The sequence below is a fragment of the Lonchura striata genome, chromosome 2 (genome assembly GCF_050655825.1).
Source record: "Lonchura striata isolate lonStrDom1 chromosome 2, ASM5065582v1, whole genome shotgun sequence".
NCBI lineage: Eukaryota > Metazoa > Chordata > Aves > Passeriformes > Estrildidae > Lonchura > Lonchura striata.
Genome location: NC_140704.1, coordinates 27,483,865 through 27,509,855, shown reverse-complemented (window position 1 = coordinate 27,509,855; position 25,991 = coordinate 27,483,865). Strand labels below are relative to the sequence as shown.

The window sequence follows — 25,991 nt, the reverse complement described above, 5'->3', positions numbered from 1 at the left end:
CATTTGGGTGATGAGCTTCCCAAGCTCCCTTAGTCAATGGGTGTTGGAGAGCTGCCTGTGTTGATCTCAGCTTTTAAAAGGTGATGTAACAGTGAACCCTAAAGGATCAGAAGAGTGAAGAGAACCCCGAGATGATGCAATCAGTTCAGTTGCTTCCTTTGCTCTTTTACTGGCAGTTGAAGGAAGCTTTTTCAATCAATCCAAGATGATGGAAAAGAATTAATGAAAATAAAGTTGTTAAAGAATGAAGGAAAATAAAGTTGTCATGGTTCCATATGCGTAAGAACAGTATGGCCTAAGTCTTCTCTGAGATGTGTGTTTACAATAATGTTTTCTGGGTAGGGATTTGAGGGAGGCTGTGCATCTTTGAGATGTGGCTCAGTGCCCTCGACTGCCTGTTGTAAATCAAGGGCCTGGAGCTTGTAGAGGTTTTCAATCACCTGAGGGTGGATCACACTGACTGGTGTTTGCTACTTAATGTCTCTAAAGCTAAACTCATTGAATGGCATCACCTCTCTGCAAAGCCTCCAGTTCCTTTCTTGCCACGCATTTTAGGAGTGTTAGCCTGTCATAAGATGCCTCAGTAGGAACATTATGTGAACACTGAAGCCATTAGTCTTTGGGCAGCATTAGGTGGTATAGGAATGTGTGTAGAGGAAGCAAAGGCTTGTTGGATCATTTTTCATCTTGAACAGTCTCAAGAGATTCCATTTTGTCACAGTGTGAATACAGTTGTGTATTTAGTATGGAGGTATACTTATTGGCTTGGGATTAACTTCTGAGAACATTACTGACCTATCTATTTTGTCCATCTCTTCCATGAACTACTGGAAAAAAAATGTATCTTGTAGTTGGTTTCTAGTACTCTGCAAGCATGTGATTTCAGATCAAGAAAACTGTTCCCTGTGTGGGTGTTAATCATTCAGCATCTTGGACCTCTTGAAATATACAGACCAAGGCAAACTAGACTGTAAAATTGTGTGTGTATGTATATATACACATATATGCATATATGTGTGTGTGTGTGTGCGCCTGTGAGGCTTTGATGGTTGCAACCAATAGATTGTAGCTGTGGTCTTGTGCATCTTCTGAAATACATTAATGGAATTCTCTTTGATTGAAAAAATAATCTTTTTAACCAACTGACAATGCCATTAAAAATATGAAATGTCTTTTGAAATGTTGTTCTCAATATGTATGTATCATGGAAACTTTTATTCTATTATCTTGACTTTGAAAGTAGTTCTGACACAGAATGCAGTGTCAAAGAAATGCATTACGTATTTCCTATAAACCAAAAATGCACTGAGCAGGAATGTGAAAGCCCTTGGTTTTGTCACTGATTTTTTGAATTTTGTGTATTGAAGCAAATTTTCAGGGATCCAGTTCTGTGCTGTGCTGTTAGAAGTAATGAATTCTTAGTTCACACAATTGTTGCAGAATATAGATTTTTAGTGTGCAGCTGTACCTTTTTCCATTGCTTCTAGTTGATATTGATGGGAGAAAAGAAAAAATAATCTTGTGTTCTTCAGGACTACATTGTTGTCTCTGGGCAAGTAATTTTCTTTGCTCCCCATCAAGATTGCCAAGCTGCAATCTCAATGCTTCCAAACACTCTAGCCCCAAAACACTTTCATTCCCATTTTTAAAATAATTCCTTGTAGTGTTCACCATGTTTTCAGTTAAAACCCTAGGAGGCCCATATGTATTAAAACTTCATTAAAGGCTGGAGTAATACCAGGAATAAGTAAGCATCATTGAATAGAAGTAGACTGCATGTATGGAACAGATGGGTACCACAAAGTAACAGAAACAGCCTTCCTCCGTTGCTACTATTATATGTTTGGTAGAAATCAACCCTTTAATGTCCAAAATGGGGGATATATATGCCATTTATATTGAAATGTTGATGTAAGGCCTCAGTTAGGACAGAGTTATTATTTATAGATTTCTTTTAAATCGCATAGTACATTCATTGGGAATGCTTTGTGCCATGTGATAAAAGATCATGTATCTGAATAATGGGGTGAGGAGGGAAACATCCTTATTTTTGTTCTTGAAACTTCTAGGGTTTTATGTGATGACAATGGGTCCATCTTTCTATGCTTTGCCAGTGTTTTATGCTTTGCAAATGTTTCTTGCAAACCAAAATTAAGATACCAGCCTGATGGTTGTTGCAGCATAACAGAAGTATGGACATCACCTGTTAGAGAAATATCTTTAATTATTGTTTTGTTTTCAAACTTTTATGTTTGCAAAGTTTCAGAGAAACAAAAGGAAGATGAAGAATAATTAGAAGAATAATTTTATTACAAACCGTTCCAGATAATTTGTATTATCTAAAGAAAACATAGGGTAATTTTATAGGAAATCTCTTGCATTGCCTTTGAGACTTTTTCTTATTTCTGGTCTGCAGGTTGTGTAATACAGCTGACCTGTGTAGATGTTGACTGTTGCCTATAAAGAGCGCTGGAAGTGAAACATGCAAATAATACTAAATTTACGTGAATAAATGTTCCATTTCTTTCAGAGAAAATATGAAACCTGATATCATTTCTAATAATGGAGAAAGGTCTGTTAGTATCTTGATTAGTGACTGAAACCAAGGTCTTAAAGGCCACCAAGGCAGCAGTAGAATCATTGTCTGAACTTCTGTTGTTCGATTTTAGCTATTAGTGTCTGAATTATTAAAAACACAAAGCGCTAAAAGGGCTGGGTTTTTCCAAATCTCTCACTGTAGTGTGAATCTCTTTATTTAAAAATCAAAGCATAGATTCAGTAAGAGCTATTGATCTAAATAAATTTATTTCAAATTTTTGAATCAGTATTCTCAGTTACTTCATAAACTGGTGTTCTCTGCAGCTGTAAATTAATAATGGTTTGTAGATAGCATGTGTTTTATTTTACTTTCTCTTAAAAGGCAAGAAAGCAAATTCATCCACTAGCATGTTTCAAACAGCTTTTTATGTCATATTTTACTCTGTTAACAGAGAATCATAATAGATTATTTGGATAATATTAATAAACTGCTTCAAATTAATTTATGCTGGAAAAATGCTTCCTGGTCTAGTAATGGTATTTTTACTCTGAGTTAACATCTAACTCAAATTTAATTATGGACTTGCAACAGGTGTCTTAACGCATGGTCAGGTGGTGTGGTTCAAACAGTAATGGGATCTGACAAGACCTTATAAACCACAGCTTTAAGGAGACAGTAGGAAAGATGGGCAGCATGGCACCCATATGGCCGCTCACTTAATCACCAATAGCTAACTCAGGGTCACAAGAGATGCATGGCTGTGGCAACTGCCAGGGATGCTTGGAGTATGGGTCATCTGGCAGCAAGAGCCACTTCTGCAAATGCCTTTTGCCTGTGGGTCAGGGTTAGGATGCTCCTTGGCTGCAGCAATGCCAGTGTGACAGGAAGAAGTCCAGTCTCACGTCAGTAGCGTGAGCAGCATTCCACCTGCACTGCTGCTGCCAGGTGGGGGTGGGCAGTGTGCCTGCACTGCCAGCGCTGGTCAGGGTGGGGTGTCTGCAAGCAGGGTGTCAGGGCTAAGTGAGCAAATGCTCCTGTGAATGTCTTTAGGTGTTCTGCAACAAAGTGTTGAACTAATTTGTGTGGATTGCACAATTACTCTCTGTTTTGAAAATTATAAAAAGATGCTGCCTAACTGAAGCAAGTAGGTTTTGAGAGAGTTGAAGACCTGCTACCTGCAGTAGCAGCTTCAGAAATAACTAAATCAGGGGGGTTTTCTTTGTGAAGTCCAGTGGTTTCATTTCTTTTCCTTTTCTGGTTGACTGTTGAGACATTTCTTCTTGCCTTCCTTATTGTTGCAGTACCTAAGTTCTACTCACACTTATTATTGGCTCTTCTCTACAGTTTTACCTTTTTCTGTTTGACATAAACATTCCCAGGAAAGTCTAGCAAAGCAAGCAATCAAAGAAAAACATTAGTCCAACTAACACACTCTCATCAAGTTGTTTATTCTGTGTGTGCACTGTACATATCTCAATGTAGCCAGTGTGTCTCCTGAGCCAAATCCAGCTTGTGAGCTCTGTGGAGTAGCACCTGGACACTCCAGGTCTTTGCAATCACACAACATTTGGCACAGTAAAGTCAGCTGTGTTTGGATCTTAGAAAAATAAAATAAACATAAGGAATTGAACACATCTTCCAGGAAAGCATCTAGTTTCATTCTCAAAGTTTCTACCGAGAGAATTCTGTCTTCCTGGTGATTTGTTTGAATGGTTGAAAGAAAGAACTCTCCTTTCTATTTTACAATGCCCTGCTTGATAAGGCAGATATACATGGTCCTATGCTAAACTAGAGAAATTCTCTTAAACTGGCAGGAAGTCAGGTTTCTTATTGTTATAACCTCCTACTCTGGAATATCTTTATTGCCTTTAAATCTAAACTGGAAGGAAAATGTAGAGCTTATTATATAAACAGAGTTGTGTGATTTGCATATAATAAGATTCCTGTGCTTGGGAGTATATTTTATTCTCTTTGCTACCCAGCTGATTTTTGTTTCTTTCAGTTTTGTTTCAGCTCATACAAGGTTGAGCTTTCCTTTGCTTACAATAACCTGCTGTTGAACAAATAAATATGCCCTTCTTAAAGTGTGACCATTGTCTAGATAACTGTGACTATTTTTCACTTCAAGGAAAAGAAGCATCCTAAATAGTACTGTTAAAACTAAGAAGAGGGACAAAAAGGCATTTGAATTGAAAATTCAATAATGAGGTCAAGGTAGACAAAATTAGTAGACAAGGCTTCTGCATTTGATTTATAATTGTTTTATTATACTTCCCCATGAGGTAGTTGTTATCCAATCATAAATTTTATATTTTAAAAGGAAGCGAGAGCTTCTCCAGTTCTCCAGTAAAATTGGAATTGAGTCAAATTTTACATAATGGGGACTGAGGCAAAATTCAGATGCTTGAACACATTGCTTCTTCATGGTGCATCTGAAGAAGGTGAGAGAGATTTTATGACTGCTAATGTAGCTTGGATTGATAATTACCTATTGTACATCCTCCAGAAAAATAAACAGTGGCCATATGATCACTGTCAATGTCCTTTGTGACATTGAAATTCCCATAACAGGTTTTTTTCCTTTGTTTCTGAGCCCAGTGAACATTTTGATGTTGATAAGTTTTTAAAAATTATTAGGGAAGGTTCTTAGTCACTCTTAGCCCTTTTTAGAGAGTCTCCTTGAGACAAATTGACCTTTCTGTTTTTCAGGGCCTTTTGAAGATATTTCTGCATAATTCAGGCTGATAAGTATCTTTGCATCACGTACTTGGCAAGGGGGCCAGTGTTTCTTTGTCCAACACTAACCCTCCTCTACTCATTATCTCTGGTGAGGGCTATTTTAATTGAAGTTATCCCTTTGGAAAGATATCTCCAGTGCAGTTCGTTATTGATTTTGAAAGACCTGACCTGTTAAAATTTCCTTGCCAATGAGTTAACCTTCTTTCCTGAAGGTGAATTAAAATAGAGAATGACATTTCTAATTTCCTAAGTGATGTAGCCAAAGGAGATGTGCTAAAGTGGTATAATGTTATCTCAGTCTTTTAAAAGGATAGGATTTGTTATTTAGTTTAGTGAGATTTCTTGGGCTGTGCAATAATAGCTTCCCACTAAGGTACTGCTGCCTTCTGGAATGGCCTTTAACAGAATATTATTATAAAAAAGACACACACCATAAAAAGACACTCTTGGACTTTCTCTCTTGAAACTCTGTTTTAAGTTACACAAGGCATTCAGGTATAATCAGTCATTAGCAAAATTGAAGAATGTGAAGTAAACTATTTACCTACCTAGAAATTTGATTGACCTGATAGCATTTCAGCAGTTTTGATGACCTGAATTCTATGGAAAATTATTATCTCAATAATTTTCTCTCTTAAATCACATTTGCAAAAGGACTGATACTTCACTATTTAGAAAATGAGTATTTGTCTAATACTTTGAAGTACTAGAAGGGTTTTTTGAATGAATAGAAGCATACATTGTTCAATGAAGCTTAAAATATGAGATTTAGCACTTGTGGTAATCCATAAAAAGTGCATTATTAAGATTTTTCAATGCATAATTTTAATTTTTTTATGCCATTTTGTATCTGTCACATTTCTTTCTCTACTCAACTGCATGTAATAATTACAAAAAACATTTAAGAACTAGTTTCTAATGTAGTTAATATTTAATGAAGTGTGAGTACATGTTGCACATTTAAGCTTATGGTAATTATCTATTAGTTAAGCTTTAAATTCTATAGATGGTTTTCATAATGAATTGTTCTTCCTGTCATCTTTCTGACACAGACTCTGTGGCATGGAATTAAATAGCCATTTCTAGACAGGTACAGACTTTATAAAAAGGCCAATGATTCATGGATTCAGAGAGCATTTTCTTGCTGTCTACATTCATAAATGCATAATGTCTTTAAGACTTCATATAGTACTTTAACCTTCGGCATAGTGAAGTTAGAAAATTCAGAAGATTCTGGAAAATACATAACCTAATACTGCCTTTGTGACTTTTGAGTTTCAAACTGATGTGTGTGTTTCACAGAATCACAGAACAGGTGCGTTGGAAGGGAGCAGCAGAGATCACCTTGTCCAAATATCCCACTCAAGCAGGGCTACCTAGAGCCAGTTGTCCAGGACAGATTTTGAATATCTTTAAGGATGGAGACTCTCCAACATATCTGTTCTAGTGCTCAGCCCCTCTCACAATAAAAGAGTTTCTTGACTGTTATGGTTTAACCCTAGCTGGCAACTAAGCCCTGCTCAGTAGCTTGCTTGCTTTCCCTGTTGTGATGGAGGAGAGAGCTGGAAGGAGAAAAGTGAGAAAATTTATGGATTGAGATAAAGACATTAGTAAGTAAAGCAAAAGTAATGTGCACAAGCAATTAATTCATTCATTCACCTCTTCTCATGGGCAGAAAGCTGTTCTGCCATCTCCAGGGAAGCAGGGCTCTGTCATAAGTGAGGGTCGCCTGGGGAGACAATCACCATCGTTCTGAGCATTCTGTGCTTCCTTCTTCCCCAGTAATATATCACAGAAACATAGAATATATTGAGATGGAACGGACCCACTGGGATCATCAAAGTCCAACTCCTAATGCTGAGCATGATGCCATATAGTGTGGAATGTCCCTTGGATCTTTTGGGTTCAGATGTCCCATCTGTCTTCCCACCCAAGAACTTGTGCACTTCCAGTCTCTTTGCTGGTAGGATGGTGTAATGAGCAGGAAAGGCTTTGACTCTTTGTAAACACTGTTCAGTAGTAATGAAAACATCTTCAGATTATCAACACTATTTTCAGCACAAATCCAAAACATAACCCCATGTGAACTATGATGAGCTATGAAGGGAATTAACTGTATTCCAGCCAAAACTTGCCTTCTAATGTCCAAAGGGAACCTCCTGTGTTTCAGGTGGTGCCTGTTGCCTCTAGTCCTGTCACTGGACCCCACTGAAAGGAGCCTGGCTCCATCCCCTTTGCACCTTTCCTTCAGGTCTTCCTATTTTGTGAAACATTAAGTACTGCCAAGTTTTATTTCAGCAGTTGATGAAATGCTCCCTAAGTTTCTGCTTATTTGGCAACAGTCAAGATTAGTTTAAAAACATTCTTTGTTTTAAATGGGTGCATTTAAAAATCGTGTAGTAATGTGACTATTACTTGCATTTGCATGCCTTTCACAGAGGTATTCTAGGTAGAGAAATACTGTGTGGTTTATCATCTTTACTGGGTGACCTTCTAGAATTGTGGCTGGCTTTTTGGAAGAGCACAAACCAAAGGATTATTTCCTTTCTCCCTCTCTGTACTTATTTTAATAGCGGTTATAACTGCCTACTATGTTTTACTTTGTGCTAAGTTATCTGGAAGAATTTCTCTTTTCTGTAGAGTTTTTTTGTTTGCTGGTTTGTTTTTTAATCTCCAATAGAATTCTGCCAGACCTACATGTTGTCAGAATTTTAAATTTTTTTTTTTTTGTCTTTCAAAAATTAAACCTGAAAGAATTCCCTTGGTAAATACCTGATTTTACTACCTCATGGTACATATTATGTCAAATTTTACTTTAACAATGTCTGATGAAAATATAAGGTTTGCAGATTTCTTGAAGGGTGAATGAGGATCTAACAGGAGAATAGTAGTGACAAAAAATAGAACCAGTGGAGTAATCAATAACATTCCTCACTGCTAAACCCACTGCTTTAGCACAATTTTCAAAGAAGTAGCAGATTTTTAAAAAAGACAAAAAATTTCTTTCTTGGTTTTGCATTTCTGGAGACAAACATGCAGTTTGCCCTGATACTGTAACTTTGCATGTGTCATCTCCTAATACATTCTTTGCCTCTCACCTTCTCTTAACTGGGAGGTTTCTCAATATAGTAATCAAATAAATCTATCCAAGTCTACAGAAGGTTTAAGATGATGCTAAAGATAAACATAACCTGTCAAGAGAAAGAACAAAAAAGCTTTTAGCATCTGCTGTTAGTTATAAAATAACCTCTCTGAAGTAACTCTAAAATTCAAATGTAGTGCTGGCAGTGGAAAAGTAAGTGGGTTTCATGCTAGGAGAGTAGACTAAAGCAAAGGTTGGATGCTGTATTTCTATTTCTTTGCTGGGTGAGAGCAATTTTAAGATACCTTCTAGAATTTCTGAGAGTACTCTTCTGGTGCAGTCCTTAAAAAACTTGTGTGCATTTAATTTTTCTGTAATAGTGATTCATTGCATTTTAAATAGGATATCTTGGGTTCTTGTGATAGACCAGTGTGATAACATCAGCTCAAGTTCATGTATTTTTAAGCAGCAGTCCCTGCTGTGATTAATGGGGATTTCTGTTTAAAAGTCAATGTTATGATATAGTCTAAGGTACTGAAATAATTGCCTACACTAATATTTCATATTACTTATTTTTAAAACAAAAATTAAGAAAAGTACTTACACAAAAGCGTTTTTTTAATATATATTTCCAGTGTCAGAAAAATAATAAAACCGCTTATTTAATATAATTTTGCAACGCATTTGCCAGATGGAAGTAAGTGAGTAAGTAATAGTCCCTTTCTTGAGCTAATTATTTGTCCCAGTTACGTCTGAATAAAAATGATTGATTATAGGGCAGTCAGATGAAGACATTGCTGATTTTGCATACATTGCAGTGACAGGTGTCATATGGTCCTGATGAGATTTCTTCAAAACTAATATAGATCTATTCCTCTCTGATATACAGTGGCACCTGTATTTTGAGCATATCCACAAGACTTAGTTGCCTTGCATTCATGGAGTTTTAAGTATGATGTCTTTATGATGAATTCAGCACAGTTTTAAGGGAAAGTTGCCATTTAAAATGGAAAATGGATTTCAAAGGAATTTGGCAAAATGCAGATGATAATGAATAATAAATGAACAGAGACTTGGGAGAATGTATCTCAGCAAGACATAAAGTCTTAGTACACTTCAGAAGAGTTATGACTGAATTGTTATTTCAGTCCAACAATGAGGCAATTTAAATAATGAAATATTTAAAGGTAAATAAAGATAATTATATACATTTGATCCTTTGCATAATTTTCTGTATATGCAATTTCATTAAGCTTTCTTTGCTCCAATGAGTTAGAAGAAAGCCAAAAAGTTGACAGGTCCACTGCAATATTTAAGGGATATTCATTAAGTTCAGATCTGCTATTTTATTTAATTCCATTAGTGGCAAAGAATACTATAAAGAATCAAGAGATATGAGTAACCTTATTATTTATCTTTGAAAATCTGTATTAGCTCTCTTGTGGCCAAGGAGTCAGAGGGAAGACACACATGAGAAGTATACAGGCTGTGCTTTATGAATAAGATTTCTGTCAAGAGTAAAAAAAGTATTAGTTTATCATCTGGGCTTCTTGCTTTTTTATTAAAACGCACCATTCAGCACAACTGGGATTTAGAGCAAAACTCCAGGGAAAGATACTGAGTAAACTGTGTGCTTCCAGAGACAAAATGACAGAACATGTATTCTTACTGCTATTTACTTATTGCACACAGTTTTTTGTTAATTCCTATAATGGGCTTTTACAATTCATTTTGTTGTCCTTGCCTTACACTGAAGAAGCTGAAGTGCAAGGTGACAGAAATGGTGTACACAGATAATCCTGCAGGCTAGTAGTAGTGGGACTGAGTAACTAAATCTATTTATGACTTCATGCAGCTGAACTGTAGTGTTTTCTTATAACCAGCTTCTGGCTACCTTGTCTGCCATCACACCTTGCAGGAAGTCTGATCTTTTAAACAAGTCAGTGTGCAAAGATACTACATTTAATTTCTGAATTATGATTCTAGTAGCCTAGGTGAAAAGCTGTAGCCAGTTTCTGAAATGCTGTATATGTGAATTTCTTAATTTCTCAGTGGAGGAGGTTTTTGACTTGTTTACTCTTGGCTAATGTGAGCAGAGCCTGGAATTACAAACCACTGGGCTGGCACAAGCATGATGGCCTGTGCTGACGGACGTACCCTGTGTTTGCAGCAGCTTCTGGCCATCAGCACCACAGCAGGAGGCTATGATGAGCAAGGGAAAGAAATCAAAGGGCAGAAAATGAAACAGAGGCAGAAAAATAAAAGCATTCACTTGGTCTTGATGAAAATTGAAACAGAAATACTGTCTTTTTTTTTTTTTTTAAGGCATCAGTCCACATGCACTAAAGAAAATCATGTTAACAAACTGAATTGCAAAATTATTTATGATAGAAATTAAATCTGATTTAAAGCCTCTATTGCCTTTTCAGTATGACTAATTTTCATTAGATTACATGACATTGCACAAAATTAAACTCTCCTAAGATTACCAAGAAATTGGTGCTGCCACACATGCTGATGCCTGAAGTCATGGCAAGGACTAGTAGTGTGTTTACAATAGATCTAGTTGGGATTCACTGTGATGAAAAGCGGAAGACAAGATACTATTAGTTAAATTAGTGCAAAAATCTGCATTCCCTCATATCATTAGTAAGAACACTCAATGACAGCGAGATTTTCAGGTTATGTGTTATCTCAGCAGTGTTTCAGTTAAAATTTGCTTTAAGATTTGTAGATAAATTGAAAATAAAATGTTTATAGAAAGAAAACAGTGAATATTTGTTCAAAACCAAGGAGAAAACTTCATCTTAATCTATATAAATCAAATCCTCCTCTTTACTAGGCATTGGATTCTGAATTGATTTTCTCAGTAACCTATCTCTTAAAATCAGATTCTGACAGAGATGGAGCTGTAAAAGTCTACAGGGACACAGATAAGAATAATTCATGGTGCTGTTTTTTGTTACACATTATTATAGGGCTTTCACTGTAAAATGGTAATATTTACTCATTATTACAGTCTGAATAATAATTGGGAGTAGCTGCTGATTTCATGGATTTACTTGTAATTGGCCCTGCTGTTCATGGGATTGGTTTTTGTTTCATTTTTCTTTGCTCACTGTATATGAAAAAATAGGTTCATTCCATGTACTTTATATCATCAAATTTCTCATATTTCCATACATTTTTATCATTACATTCTAGTAACATGGAAAAAAGAACAGTAAATTTAGGAGTTTCTAGTGAGTTTTAAAACTGATCTTAGAAGGTGGGTGAACACATGGATTTTCTTTATCTGATGTCCATGTATAAGTTTTATTTATATGAGAAACTTTGCACCAATGTGTCTGCTATGGTGTGTGAGATGGAATTGATGGGAAGCTGTGAGGGTACCAGGGAACACATCATATTTGCTCACCATATTTCTGTACCTTCTTCAATCTCCAGCTCTTTGTTGCTGGGGTAGGGAGGTCTTTGGTCTGACTCAGTGTAGCTGCCTCACAGGGGAGAGGCAGAGCAGCTTTCAGCTGTGGATGATCAGAAGAAAACCAAAACAGACGTGTGGCAGAGATACAAGCAAAGGTTAATAAAACCTTTCATCCATCTTACAAAGCCTGCAAGAGTGTTTGCTATGTATGAGAATCATCATTTTGTCAGAAGAGCGTTATCTGGCTTTTCAGCCAGCAGCATGACTAGAGAGGCAACATAAGGAGAGCAATGTGAGGAATATATTAGGATGGTTTAACACCACCTCTAATGAAACTGAGAAACATTTGTGAACCAGCTTTATATGTAAACAGACTGTTGGCTAGAAGAAACTGTATTCAATATCAGAAGTATTTATTCCAACATGACTAGAAGCTCAAAGCAATGTAATTGCTTTGTAGAACATAGAAGCTCATTTTTTCTTTAAACCATGCTGCTTCAATTAAATATTCCTTTTGTGTGTTTATTTAATATTCATTTTGTCTGCTACTCCTATACTATGTAAAGGGAAAATGAACAGTGAGAGGAATTTGTGCTAAAGAAATTTGGAGGAAGAACTGTTTTAAAACTGAATAATGTTTTGGGAATTAGCTTAAGTTTATAATAAGCCTAAAGGAAAGGATTTCTTTCCAGGTGATAACAACAATACAAAGCCAGAAATGTTCTGCACTGTGAGCTGTCAACCTTTCATGTTTGTGTATGTGCCAGTATATACTTCAGAAAAACATGTTGCCCTACTACTGCAAGCTGAAGGCTCTTGATAGCTTCAATGCAGATAGCAATTTTCAGGATGTCACGCCACTGTACAGTCAAATTACTTTGGGCAGAAATGTGTTATGAAAAGTGTGGACCCTGATGCAGTTTATTTTAAAAATTGAATGTGTAGAGCCAGAGCAACAAAATAAATATTAAACAGTGACAAATATAAGAAGGTGGTTGAGGGTTTTTTAATAAAAGTATTGAATTAGGTTTTCAGCCCTGGCTGTCCAGGGCAGATGAAGAACTAGCATTATATTAAAAAGAGGAGAAAAATTATGAGGCCATTTAATTTTTTTATGTTTGTTTTCCTTTTTTTTTTTTTTACTGTAGAAATAGGTACTTTTTAGCCTATGTTTGTAACAAATAGAAAAAAGAGTCAATATCTATTATAGTTGTCACAATATTAAAACACAGAAAAAAACAGAGTAGCCAAATAACCTCTCTACCAAGTGAAATGTGGTATTAAAACTGCCATGAATTACAGCACAAGAAACCACATCAACACTGGGAAAGCATGTTGCATTCAACACTTTTGTTAGGAAATATACAATCTTGTCTTAGACACCATTTTCTGATGTATAAAATTTCATTTCCTCTTTGTTGGAGGAAAATAAATATTTGGTTCTAGTAATTGTGAGGTTCTAATATGACTGTGCTAATAGGGAAGCACTGATAAGTGTTGCCTTTTGTGATGTCAATGTCAGAATTTAAAAAGTTATGGTTACTCCTAGGTTTGTATTGTGTGCTACATTCATGATTTTTTAGTGAACTTGAAAAACAGATGGATAATGTTAATTACCATACCGTGAGTAGCATCAGGAACATATGTGAATGTATTTTCCCAATGGATATTAATAGAGGAACAAAAATAAAAAGGCCCACATTTTATTAAGTGCCTTAATAATTATATGCACACCTAGAAAGATAACTAGGAGACTGATTTTTATATGCTTTGATTTGCCTTTATTCCACTGTTTGAAGTACTCTGGAAAGTTGGGGAAACAATTGGCAATTTATAAATTAGTTTAATTTACATAACTTTTTAATGATATTATTTTATATTTCATTGTTAATTTGAGAAATTTCAAAAACTTTTTCTTCAGATTGTGAAATTATTTGAATTGCAGTGAGGCTTGAACTCTTCCTTATGCTATTAGAAAATAAAAAATTTGACCTAATGGTTAAATAATTTGTAGGCATATTTGATACTTTATTATATTCCTCTGAATTACAGGTGTTATGTTTTATTATGTTAAGAATCCTTTCTGTTTTTATCTCTCTTCTATATCCTAAATCCCTTTTCCTTGATACAGACACTGCCTTGCATGTTCTTTTCAACCTCTGAAAGAGGAGCCAAGAAAGACAAAGGCATTAAATAGAAGCAGCAGTCAAGGTGATCCATAGCACTCCTGGAGGGGAAAATTTGCTGGCAAACAGAGCAGGCAGTAAGTCATACAGCACCCAGGGAGTTCTGCCATGGCTGGGAAAGATGCAAAAATAAGGTTTTGTCTATCAGTGCTCTTCTACTGTGCTGGCACTCCCAGTAGTATAAATTACAGAATCTGTCTGTCCAAATGTGGCCAGCATGTGGTGTTGGCAGCATGACAGACTCTCTATTAAAAAAAAAAAAAAAAAAAAAAAAAAAAAAAAAATTACTAGTAATTTATCTAGAATTACAGCATTTTGCTGTATTACTTTTTGTCACTGTGATAGACAATGTGTATGAATTATTGAGATTGTTCCCTGTTTAGACTTCCACAATTAGCTACTGCCTGTGATATAAATATTTTGTTGCAGCAGTGGTTGTTTTTCCTTTGTGTAAAGCAAATATAGATAATACAGGTATACTGTACCACGTTACAGATGTGCTCATTATATTTTAATTCAGCCAAGCAGATCTGCAAGTGATTTTGGCAAAGCTCTGAGGCTGCTGTATTCTTATGACCTGCTGTTCATCCAGCTCTTTGACCAGCTCCACTATCAGGAGCTGCACTTTGCATTCAGTGTCATTTTCTGAGTCCTTCAAATACTTCTTGATCTGTGTCTTTTTGACCTCTCTTGAGATTTACTGCTTAGGATTGAACTCTATCTTGTAATACTTGTGTCCTTTTGACTCAGCCCTGTATCACTCAGTTAACCTTTTTTGCCCTCTTCACAACCATTTCATGGTACAAAAAAATTTGGGGTCTCAAATATTAGGTAAGGCTAGCTTGTTTCTGAACTCAGAAAAAGTAGATTTTTGCTAATCAGTCTCCCAATAGTCCCATTAAATACAATCCTCTCAAATTACTGAAAACTAAGCTGCTCATTGTCTCGTGCAGTCTGAGTCTCTCTTCCTGGCATTAAACTGTTAATGCTACTTATAGGCACCAAACCAGTAACACAAAATGGGTCAGAACCAACTCTCATGGAAAGTACAGCAAAATTCAGTTGAAAAGTGCAACTCTCATTTGTTAAAAATGTGAGTAATGTCCTGCTCAATGCTTTAAGATGTGTTTGGCGTTTCATGTTTGAGGATAGTTGGGGGATTATTTTGTCTTTTTATTTGTATGAGGAGAAGAGCTCAAGGGATTTTCACATAGCCTTATTTGTCCTGGATCAAAGTTCAAAGTACTTTTTAAAACAGAGATAATTTTAATACCTGAAACAGTATTAAAATTTACTATATTAAATACAATTATAGCTTACTTTGTTCTCAGCTGCAAAACTGTCAGTGCTTTAGTGGTGGTTTAGTTTTCAGTTTTTGACTCCATTGTGATCAGTCCCTGAAATTTCAGAAAAAACTTGCAGGAATGGTTAATTTACTTATGTTCCTGCTCTCTAAAAAAATAAATCTTAATCCTTCAGAAGCTTAGAGGGAATCTTAATATTGTATTTCACAGTAATCTCTTTACAAGACAAAGAATTAGAAATGACATTTTAAACTCACTAAGACTTCAGTGACAACTCCCAGAATAAAAAGAGGCAAGCTTCCTATTTATTTCTGTAACTGCCGTTTGTAAAACACTGATTAAATAAACAGTGGATAAGCAATAGTGTTTTCAGGAAACACTACAGGCAAAGTATAATTCATTCATCTAAGTATGTTTAGAACAAATCCAAAGAAAGGCTATTTTGCATTCACAGCAGCAGCCCTTTTTCCCCAGTGTGGAGTGCACATGCATCCATCCCATTGGCAAGGCGGGTCTGGATCAGCACACAGCAGGGACAGCAGAATGTCTGTGTGAAGACTGCTTCACTGGGAAAGAGAGAACCTAAAGAATATTCATAAAGGCCAAATTAAAATATTATATGAAGCCTTGATTAGGCTTGACAGGTTTCCTAAAGGCATTCTTGTTGTAACTAGTGCTTAACATCAGCTGAAGATTTGTGAAAGGGCAGCCACCTCCACCTCCTGCAGCCTTTATGTAATGGTGGGCGAGACTCTGCACTGTGTTCTGCTGAACTCTTTCATTCTGAGTTGCATATGTATACTACTTCAGTTACTGTGAAATTAATTTTATCCCAAAATTACAAGCACAGTTGTAAATGTACTCTCCATAATGATACAATATAAAAAGCATAGTGCAGATACCTCTGTGCGATCTTCTCATACTTCTGAGAAGTAAACTTTAAAATGGATTAGCAGTACTTTAGGATTCATTTCTTTGATTTTTTGGAAAAGTCACAAAGCCCTTTTACTCAGGTCAGAGACATTTATTTTCCTGTTTTCTTGTGATTAATTTCAAAAGACAACCATGCCTTGCCTTGAAGCTTGCAATGTTTTTGGGGCCACTTAAATTAGAAGTAAATTATTGTAGGCTCTTGATAACTAGGAGAGAGATGGGTAGTTATAAGACAAATTGGAGAGAAACTTCTCCTCTTTTCCTAATGCCCACATACAAATGCATAGCAGCAACATTCCTCAGCACGTGCTTGAGGTTCACTACAGTGACTTGTGAGTACAGGAAAATGTAACTTAAAGGGTAACTTAACCAAAGATTTCAAAGTGCACAACAGATAAATAACAGGAATATTGGTTAATGTGGATGGCAGAAATTGTTTACAAGAGAAAAAACGAATTGGTATTTCTTGGTATAATTTTGGTCAAAGCAAGTTTTTGTTAATACAGCTAATGTGGATGGCAGAAATTGTTTACAAAAGAAAAAATGAATTGGTATTTCTTGGTATAATTTTGGTCAAAGCAAGTTTCTATTAATACAGCTGGAAATACATGAAATGATAACTTTTTATTCTTTAAAAACTAAAGAAAGATATATATCAATTCTCCTTTACACTAAATAAGATTAATTAAGCTGTTGAAATTACTTGGATATTCATAGGTGTTTTGAAATTTATTAATTGGAAATTAGCTTTATGCTCTTGTTCTTGATGAATGCTGAGTGTGGAAGTGTTAGGGTTGAGGTCTTTTTTCTTTATGTTTTTATTTTTCTATATATTCCATAATCCCAAATGGAAATGTAGCTAGTTGTGAAGAATGGTATCAATTGTGAGGTTTTTTTTTGTTCCTCTACATATTAGAGCATGCATTAAAAACCACATATTCACCCTGATTCTATCACATAGACATCAAAAAAGGTTTTTAAATTTGTGATTAAAGCTTTCCAGGTTAAAACAAACACGAACAAGGAGTTGATTAGAGCATAGTTGTGACCACCAGGGTTGTGGGCTTGATCCCCAGATAGACTATTCACAGAAGGGCTGGATTTGGTGACCCTTCCAACTAAGAATATCCTGTGATCCTGAGCATAGGAAAGAGAAACCATTTGAATGAGAGGAGGGCATGGCAGGGAGTGTGTGGCCAGGACTGCAGGGCCAGAGGCATTTCTGGAGACCAAACAGCACAGGACAGTTTCCTGCCATTTGAAATCAGGGAAGACATAGAGGGCAGGGAAGAATTATGTGTTTGTTGTTTGGTTTTGTTTTCTGCATTTTCTTTATCACCTATCTCCTGCCCCAAATTTTAACTTTCTGTGCAAATGAAATTTGGTTTGGTCAAGTGTGGAAGCACTTTAGTTTTTTGAGGAAGCTCACTGAGGACAAAGCCTAAACAGATCCTTGCCTCAAAGCTGTGGTTCCCTTCTAGACCCTGTCATAGTCATACAAAGTGTCCAGTGGAGTGAAAGTTTAAGCTTTTAGTGTACTTGCAATCTTCTTCTCTAATCAGGTTATTTTGTCTTTAAACTTAAAAATCAGCCTAACATAGATAAGAGAGAGGGTCAGATTAATCACTGAGAGCTCTGTGTCGACATGCACACAGAATTACAGACACTACTGAGTCTGCTGAAAGGGTCACATAAATGTGGTTTGTTGGTACTCACCTGTAATGATTTAATAAAATGTTTTACTATTTCATAGGACAAGCAAAATAATGCAATTTACTACATGAATCTATCTGTGTATTTCATAATTGTTTTGTATTCAGTTCTAAAAACAACATATTTATAATCTAGTGAAAACATATTTTTTGTCCAGTTAGCACAGTCACTTTACAGAATTTTTGTTTATGCTTACATTTCCAAAGGCAGTATTTATTTCATCAAGGCTGAGATTCTTAGAATTTTCAATAGTGTATACCTGCCTTAGAATTGTATTGAAGATGTTTTGATGACAAGCATGTTTTTTAGGTACAATGTGATTTTTTGACTATTGATGAATGGAGATGTGATAGTCCCAAGTGGGCAAAGTTTTCATCTGGGGTACAGTAACAACCTGATATTTAGAAAGAGAGATTTCTTCATTGAACACACAAACCATACACCAGGTGTAATGCCATGGTAAGGTAGAAATTTGTAGTTTGCAACATGAACAATTTCTTTCAATCATGACTGTTTTTTGTATCTCTGCTGTAATTGAAGATTTCCTGCAGTCTTTATTTTTTAAAAAATGGCAGGTGTTCAAAGTGATGTTTTGAGGAAATGGTATCTCTCAATTCAGTGTAAATGCACCCAAATGAAATACAACAATGATTATATAAATTGTGGAAGACTGGTTAGAGATAAAGTAGCACGGTCTTGCTGAAATGGAAATTAAAATGTGTTTATGTTTAATATGCATTAATTTTTCTGGATAGCTAGATAGATCTTGGCAACTATAATTCAAACTTAATTTGCAAAAAAATATGGGAGTTTTCATGGGATGAGTCTGCCAGCTATTTTCAGCCAGCTAGTTTTCATTTCCAGGGTTTTAGAATCACAAATGAACTCTTCAGCCAGTTTTCACTTAAAAAAGAGGAACAGAAGCTAAGTGTATCATCAGCCTGTTCCCAGACTGGTACTGAAGGTAATGTTGGATGAACAGATTAAAATTGTGAGAAGCCAATGAGAGTTTTAAAGCTCATGGGAATCAGTAATAAGATGTGGCTACATATTCCTTCCAGTCATTCAATGAGAAGATGTAAATAATTTTATCTGCCATCGTTCATTTCACTTATTCCTGTGCAGTACCAAAATTATACTGTTAACCTGCTTTGAAAATAGTAAAGACTCAGTCTGGCTTCTTCAACAGCTTTACTCACAGTAATAGTCTTGTACTGGGGTCATTCAGGTGAATGAGGATTGTGTGGCTTGGCCCCAATTTCTTCATAGGACAGAGAACTCCTCAGTCAGAGGAATTGTCTTCTGTGTCTGCAGATAGACATGTTTTCTTTGGTAAATAGTTGCAGGGTATTTTTCTGAATTGCTTATTCTTTTGCTTTTATGTGGTAAGTCAATTCACAGCGTGTTTGAGAGTAGATCTTAAAAAACCTGAAAAATATAGGAGATTTTAACCTCTGGCTTGTGGATTTAATGTTGAACTGGGTGAATATTTCAGTTTTTAATAACGGATAAAGCAACTACATCCTCCGTCAAGGACATAGCCTTTTATTTATTTTTGTTGACATTTATTATATCAACATGTTGCATGTCAAATATTTACCATAGACCTTGCAGATTTAAGAAAATGTTAGGAACAAGTTACTCCTCGGTGTAAATTGGACACAAGAGGACACAAGAGGACACAAGAGGAAACTTTTAGAATGAGAACATCAGGAGTTGGAATAATCTCCCCAGGGAAGTGATAGATTCCTCAACATTGGACACTGTTAAGATCCAGTTGGACAACATGATGAGCCATCTTGTCTAGACTGTTCTTTTGCCAGAAAGTTTGGACCAGATGATCCTTGAGGTACCTTCCAACCCAGTATTCTATGAATCTGTGATTCAATAGCTGCTGTTATTTGGAGAGTTACCAGCTGATATGTGTCTGTCTTCAAGAGCTTATTCTATTCTATAATAATATCACAGATTGTGTGGGATGAACATTTTTTAGCTGGATTTTAATTTATATTTTAGTTATAATAAAGGAAAGACTAGAAGTGGCCTACTTCAAATCACCACTGTTTCCCAAAATTGTGTATTGTGTAGTTGTTCTCATTTTTGTACACAATATGGAAGGAAGAGAACACAATATTAATTAGCATCAAGGTATAAAGTTTAGTGCAGTAGAAATGCAATGAAAAAAATTCAATAGCCCAGGAAAAGCTATTCAGATGGATGAGGGAGATCCAATTCATGCCTTCAAGGGAAGAGCTTTGGCTCCTATCTTGGCAGCAAAACTAAGTTGTGAAAATGCGATTGCTTAGTTCATAGTTCTCTAATGTGATTAATTTATGTGTATGTTCAGGAATTATTCAATATTAAATATTCTGGTTGTCTAGGATAAAAAATGAAATGTATCTCTAATCATAAAAACAGTAGATGAAGAGTAATCCCATGCTTGTATTCCCAAAGTTTGAGTTTCTCCAAGATGAAATTCTTAGACATAGAGGAAATACTGAGAGCTTGCTTTTGCAATATGGAAGAGAAATAACTTAAGTGAGCAATGTTAGCATCTTCTCTTGTTTTCCAGGTCCATGGGGAAGATGCATGGGAGATGAATGCGGTCCAGGAGGCATCCAGACGCGAGCCGTGTGGTGTGCCCACGTGGAGGGCTGGACCACGCTGCCCACGAACTGCAAGCAGCCCGAGCGGCCGGACAACCAGCAGAGCTGTTTCCGTGTCTGTGACTGGCACAAGGAGCTGTACGACTGGCAGATCGGCAGCTGGAACCAGTGCCGGCCCGTCCTCTCCCGCAGCCACGAGAAGCCCCTGGAGTGCCTCAGAGGGGAGGAAGGGATCCAGACAAGGGACATCACCTGTATACAGAAGTCCAATGGGGTTCCTGCTGAAGATGTCATCTGCGAGTACTTTGAGCCGAAGCCCCGGCAGGAGCAGGCGTGCCTCATCCCGTGCCGGCAGGACTGCATCGTGGCCGAGTTCTCGCCCTGGTCCGAGTGCTCCAAGACCTGCGGCAATGGGCTCCAGCATCGGACTCGGCACGTGGTGGCTCCGCCGCAGTTCGGCGGCTCAGCTTGCCCCAACCTCACCGAATTCCAGATGTGCCAGTCCAGCCCGTGCACGGCTGAAGAAAGCCTGTACAGCCTAAATGTGGGACCATGGAGTGCATGCTCGGTGCCCCATTCAAGACAAATAAGGCAAGCGAGGAAACGAGGGAAGAACAAGGACAAGGACAAGGACAGAGAAAAGGTGGTTCGAGATCCTGAGGCTCGCGAGTTAATTAAGAAGAAGAGGAATCGTAACAGACAGAATAGACAGGAGAACAAATACTGGGACATACAAATTGGGTACCAAACAAGGCAGGTCACGTGTACTCACAGAAATGGGAAAACTGCTGCTTTGAGGTAATCACTATTTATGTTTGAATACTTTAATTTTTATCTGTTTAAAGTAAAACATACATAAGTGGATTCTTTTACATAAACCCAAATCTCAAAATGGAGCTCATGCTATTTCCATTTCTACATCCATCATCAAGCTCAAGTGTTTGCTGTGATGTGAAACATTCAAACTGTGTTAGTGATCATACTAAGCGTCACGTACATGTGCACTATTAAGCTGTGCTAGTCCCTAGCCTCTGTTTCCTTAAATAGATTCCCCCCAAATGCTTGAAGATACATGTCAAATGTCTGCTCTGTTTCTGTGGGTTCAGGCAGGCATCTGCTCTCTAACAAGCATTTTTGAAATAGGTGATGTAGATGATGGGCACAAAGACTAACAACAAACTGGACTGAGTCAGACTTACATTAAAAGTATAAAACGAGAGAAGGATGCATGAGAAAGCAGCAGCTACTCATTCCAGTGTATTTTTTAAAAATAGATGAGCATGAAATATTGTTTGTCCCTCTTGATTCCTGTGGCAAAATTTCTGAAAAAGACTAAAACCTCTTTGTTTGTTTCATGTACTTCCTCTATTTCTTTCTCATCTGTACATTTATGCTGTCTGCCCTGGGTTTTTTCTGATATTTATTTTTATATTTTGATTTATTATTTTACTTTTCAAGAGTTCTGTCAAGCACTGATGTTTTTATAATTCTTTCCACAGGCTTCTGGATGCATTTCTAAAATTGTATTATCTTTGATTTGTTTTATCTGGAATTGTCTTGCTAGCTCATGTATTTCTTTCCAATCCCCCCAGAATGTTTTTATTCAACTCAAATATCTTCTTTCAGTCTAGTCTTCCTTTCTTTGGTGCGATTCTATTTCCTGCCCTCTAGTTCAATGCCTGATTAATCAATTTTACTTCAACTGTGAAATGACTAGGATATCTTGGTGAATGAGACTGACAGTCATTGCTGCTATGTTAGTGTTTAGGAACTTCTTTCAAGGTGTTTTACTTCTGAGTTTTTGTTGTGCCATTTAAAGATTCTATCACAGAACATGCAATTGCTTCCACCTTTTCATTTAGAAACCAAATAATACCTTTTTTTTCTAATGTAGAAACTTTTATTTTAATACAATTCCTTTCAAGACATGATCCAGCAGGGAAAGAGGAAAATGAAAAAGTTCCCTGCTTTAAGGGAAGAACTGAAAGACTTGGGTTGTTTAGTTGAAGGAGGGACGTATGGGTGAAGATGTGAATGAAATCCTATGAGTATGTAACAAGCCATCACAAGAAAGAGTGGAGCAATCTACTCTCTATATTATGGATATACTGGAAAAGCAGTAATGGGCAGATCACAGCAGTCCTGAATGAGGCTAGGCTTCTCAATACTGGGAATAATGAGACTGGAGAAAATTGCTTGGACCATGTGTGGCACCTCCATCTTCAAAGGTTTGTAAGCAAAGGCTAGAAAAATGCATGTGTCAGTGATGATACTCCTGAAGTAGCTCTTGATTAGGGAAGAGGGACTGACTGCATAGTTTTTTTGCAGTCTCTTCTAGGTCTGGTTTTCTCTAGTTCTTTAAGATTTTGCCACACTTCAGTGAAGGTCTTCACAAGAAATCTTAAAATCAGCAGCTCAGGCAGTCCCAGGTGTTGGCTGCAGCACAATCTCATTGGTAAAGCAAAAAACTGTCTTTACTCCTTCCTTTTCCAGCCTCACATCATGCAGCCCACACTGTGCTTAGCCCAGGAACATAATTACCCTTTAAATACAAGGAATAATTTATTGTACATCAGTTGCTATCAGACAGCAGCCAGGCACTCTTTTTGAAAGTCCCTAAGTTTTTGAATGGTTAAGAAAATTATTGAGTAAAAAAAAAGGAAGGAATGACCCAGTCATGCCAAAGCTCTGATAAATCGTAAAGGAAAGTAAAAGTATAGTTGGAAGTCAGTGGCATACTTTACTCATCATCTTTACACTCACTCTTGAATTCACTTAGATCACCAGCACTGTCTTAAGTTCTGATACCACAGTGTCTTGTGCAATTTCAGGCTGGTATAGGAAGTGAATGAAACTCTCTTGCCTCAGGCAGTGAAACAATAGATAATACAATGTAGGATCAATTCTTCAAAGAGGTGAAAATTAAACAAATGATGCAGTGAGCATTTTTATGTCTAATGGAAAAATTTTATGTTTTAATTGCACAAAGGATTTGTAGTACTCTTCACATCAATTTTAATATAGACTTTTTTTCCAGTTACATAGAATAAACAAGAAGATTTGGTGAAATTACTCATGTGAGAAATTCTGGTGCTGGCTGGTAACATAGCTTTTAGAGACCAGTGTATATCAGCTGTATATCCATTTACATCATTTATGCTGCACCCTTCACTAAGCAATCAAATGCTTTATTCTGTGACTGCCATTGCAGAATCTGAAACAATAGAATTATTTTTCTGCCTGGGGTGTCAATGCAGCCAGCTCAAATGATTTTATAATTTACATCACTGTAACTGTGTTACTAAATAATATAGACAAGAAAGGTGACTGGAAAACCTGCTGTTCTCATGTGAAATGCTCTGCAGCTTAAATAGTCCATTTTCAGTGAGTTTTGACTTTAGCAATCAGAAACAATCAGCCCCCTGGCAGCATGACTGAAAGAAGAATAAAAACCCTCAGGCGAGTAATATTTTTTGCAGAGATAGCAAAATTGATATTTTATAAAAAGGGTTTTTAAAAAGAACAACTTTCAGAAGGGTGCTACAGAGAAAATGGTTCTGTAACACTGTCAGCAAAACTTCAAAAAGGCAAAATTCTCTTGACATATCAGCACGCCAGGCATGGTAAAGAGAAGTGAAACAAGAAAATCAAAGTTTAATTTATATACTTTATTGCTGAGTGAACAATAGCTATTCTCCCGTGAAGGATGAAATATTGGATTTCATATTGCTCATTCTGCAACAATGTATGTGTTACACAGCTATGTTCCCCTTAGTCTGAATTTCTGGTACACTGAAAACATTTGAAAAGTAGGAATGTTAAAGGAAAAAACAAATTCAGTAATTAAAAGTGGCTTAGAAAATAACTTTTCTCTGGATAGCTAACAAAATCTAGACAGTGCTGCTGTTAGTGTAGAGGACAATACTTGATTGTCTGAAATGTTCCTCTTTGATTAAACTGGGGTTTACCAAAGAGAGCTGTTAGACAACAAACTGGCAATGTAGAGAAACATCAAATGTATGAAGAAGCTAATTTTGAGTTGCAAACCTGTTTGTCCTATTACAACTTGTGATTATTATGCATCATGTTAAGCCTAAAATTTTCTGTTGTAATATAGACTTTCTTTGTGAGAAGACTTTAGTGGAAAATGTAACAAAAATGTTTGGCTGGTTTGTAGAAGTTGAATAAATTTTGGGTTTTTTTTTTTTTTTTTTTTTTTTTTGTTTGTTTGTTTTTTTAAAGTTCATACAACTTTTTTACTTAAATGCTTTCTAGGGACCCCAGTAGATTTGGAAATTTGGAAGGACTTGAGCAGAGACATTTATAACTATAAGAATATGGGGCAGAACTAGAATATCGTGACCTGTATGTTTCTGGGCTTCAGCAAAGATTTTGAAATCCAGTGACAAAGCACATCGTGTTCTCCTGAAGCATCTGATCCATAAGTGTGGGGACAGGCTGTCACTGCTAAGAGTCACTTAACTCAAATGGCTGGAAAGGGGACTGTAGTTAATGCAGTTCTTCAAGGATGTAACTGCCTCTTGAAAAAAAAAAAAAAATCCAGGAATTTCTGTACTATTTCCTTTCTTTTTCTTCTTGTATCATTTGGATACAGCTTGTTTTCTTGCTTATTCTCATACCAAAACATCTCTGAGTGAGGGGAAGTATGGAGGAGATCACGTAGGAAAGCATCCCCACCAGCTCTTGTTGCAGTCCCCATAAATGGTTAATACTCTCTTGGTAGCACCACTGTGGAAGAGACCTGTATGTGGAGATGAACCTTATTGGTGATCTAAATGACCTGAAGTGAGAATTTAAAAAAAAACACCAGTAGAATTTTATAAATATCCTGAGCTTTTATTTATTTGTTAGAATATGCAATTACAATCGTGGAAGAAAATGAAGAGCCGAAAAGAATCCAAAATTTAAGACACGCCAACCATTTATTTAGCAGATTGTGTTAGCCTTAATGCATTTGATCATCTTTGATTTGTTTCACCTTTGTTCCTCTGAGAAAGTACTTATTTTTCAATTATTTTCATCTTCTTCACTGATTCTATGCATTCATTAAATATCTAGAAAAATATATCCACATCTTGTAACAAATTTAACTCTTTTGGAAGTTTTCATAATTATTTTATTGTAGTGTTTTACTAAATTTCAAGTTTTGGAGAGTTTGAGCTTCTATTTATTCCAATACTATAGTTGAGACATAGAGAGGACAGTAGGACTAAAATTATTGAATGGTCTTGTTGATGTTGGGCATGTGTAATGCTCAATTTTTTATTTTACTTCACAAAGATGTGTATCTGCTTAAGCAGAGTCATGATACTCACTACTGGCCACAGGTGTTAAGCTGAATAGCCAGAAATTAAGGAATTTGGGAATGGCCAATTGAGGATTTCAACTGATGAGTGAATAATACTCAAGATAGTGTCAGGAAAAGCAAGGAGAGAGAATCT

At 36.4% G+C, this 25,991-nt stretch overlaps 1 protein-coding gene across 1 annotated transcript in view; it reads left to right on the top strand.

Annotated features, from left to right (window-relative positions):
* The window catches only part of THSD7A (thrombospondin type 1 domain containing 7A), a 262,212-nt gene that overhangs the window by 127,540 nt on the left and 108,681 nt on the right, over window positions 1-25,991 (top strand). Inside the window, exon 8 of the mRNA XM_085567407.1 lies at window positions 20,496-21,327. Coding sequence (XP_085423533.1) covers window positions 20,496-21,327 — 832 coding nt within the window. The remainder of the gene's footprint in view (window positions 1-20,495; window positions 21,328-25,991) is intronic.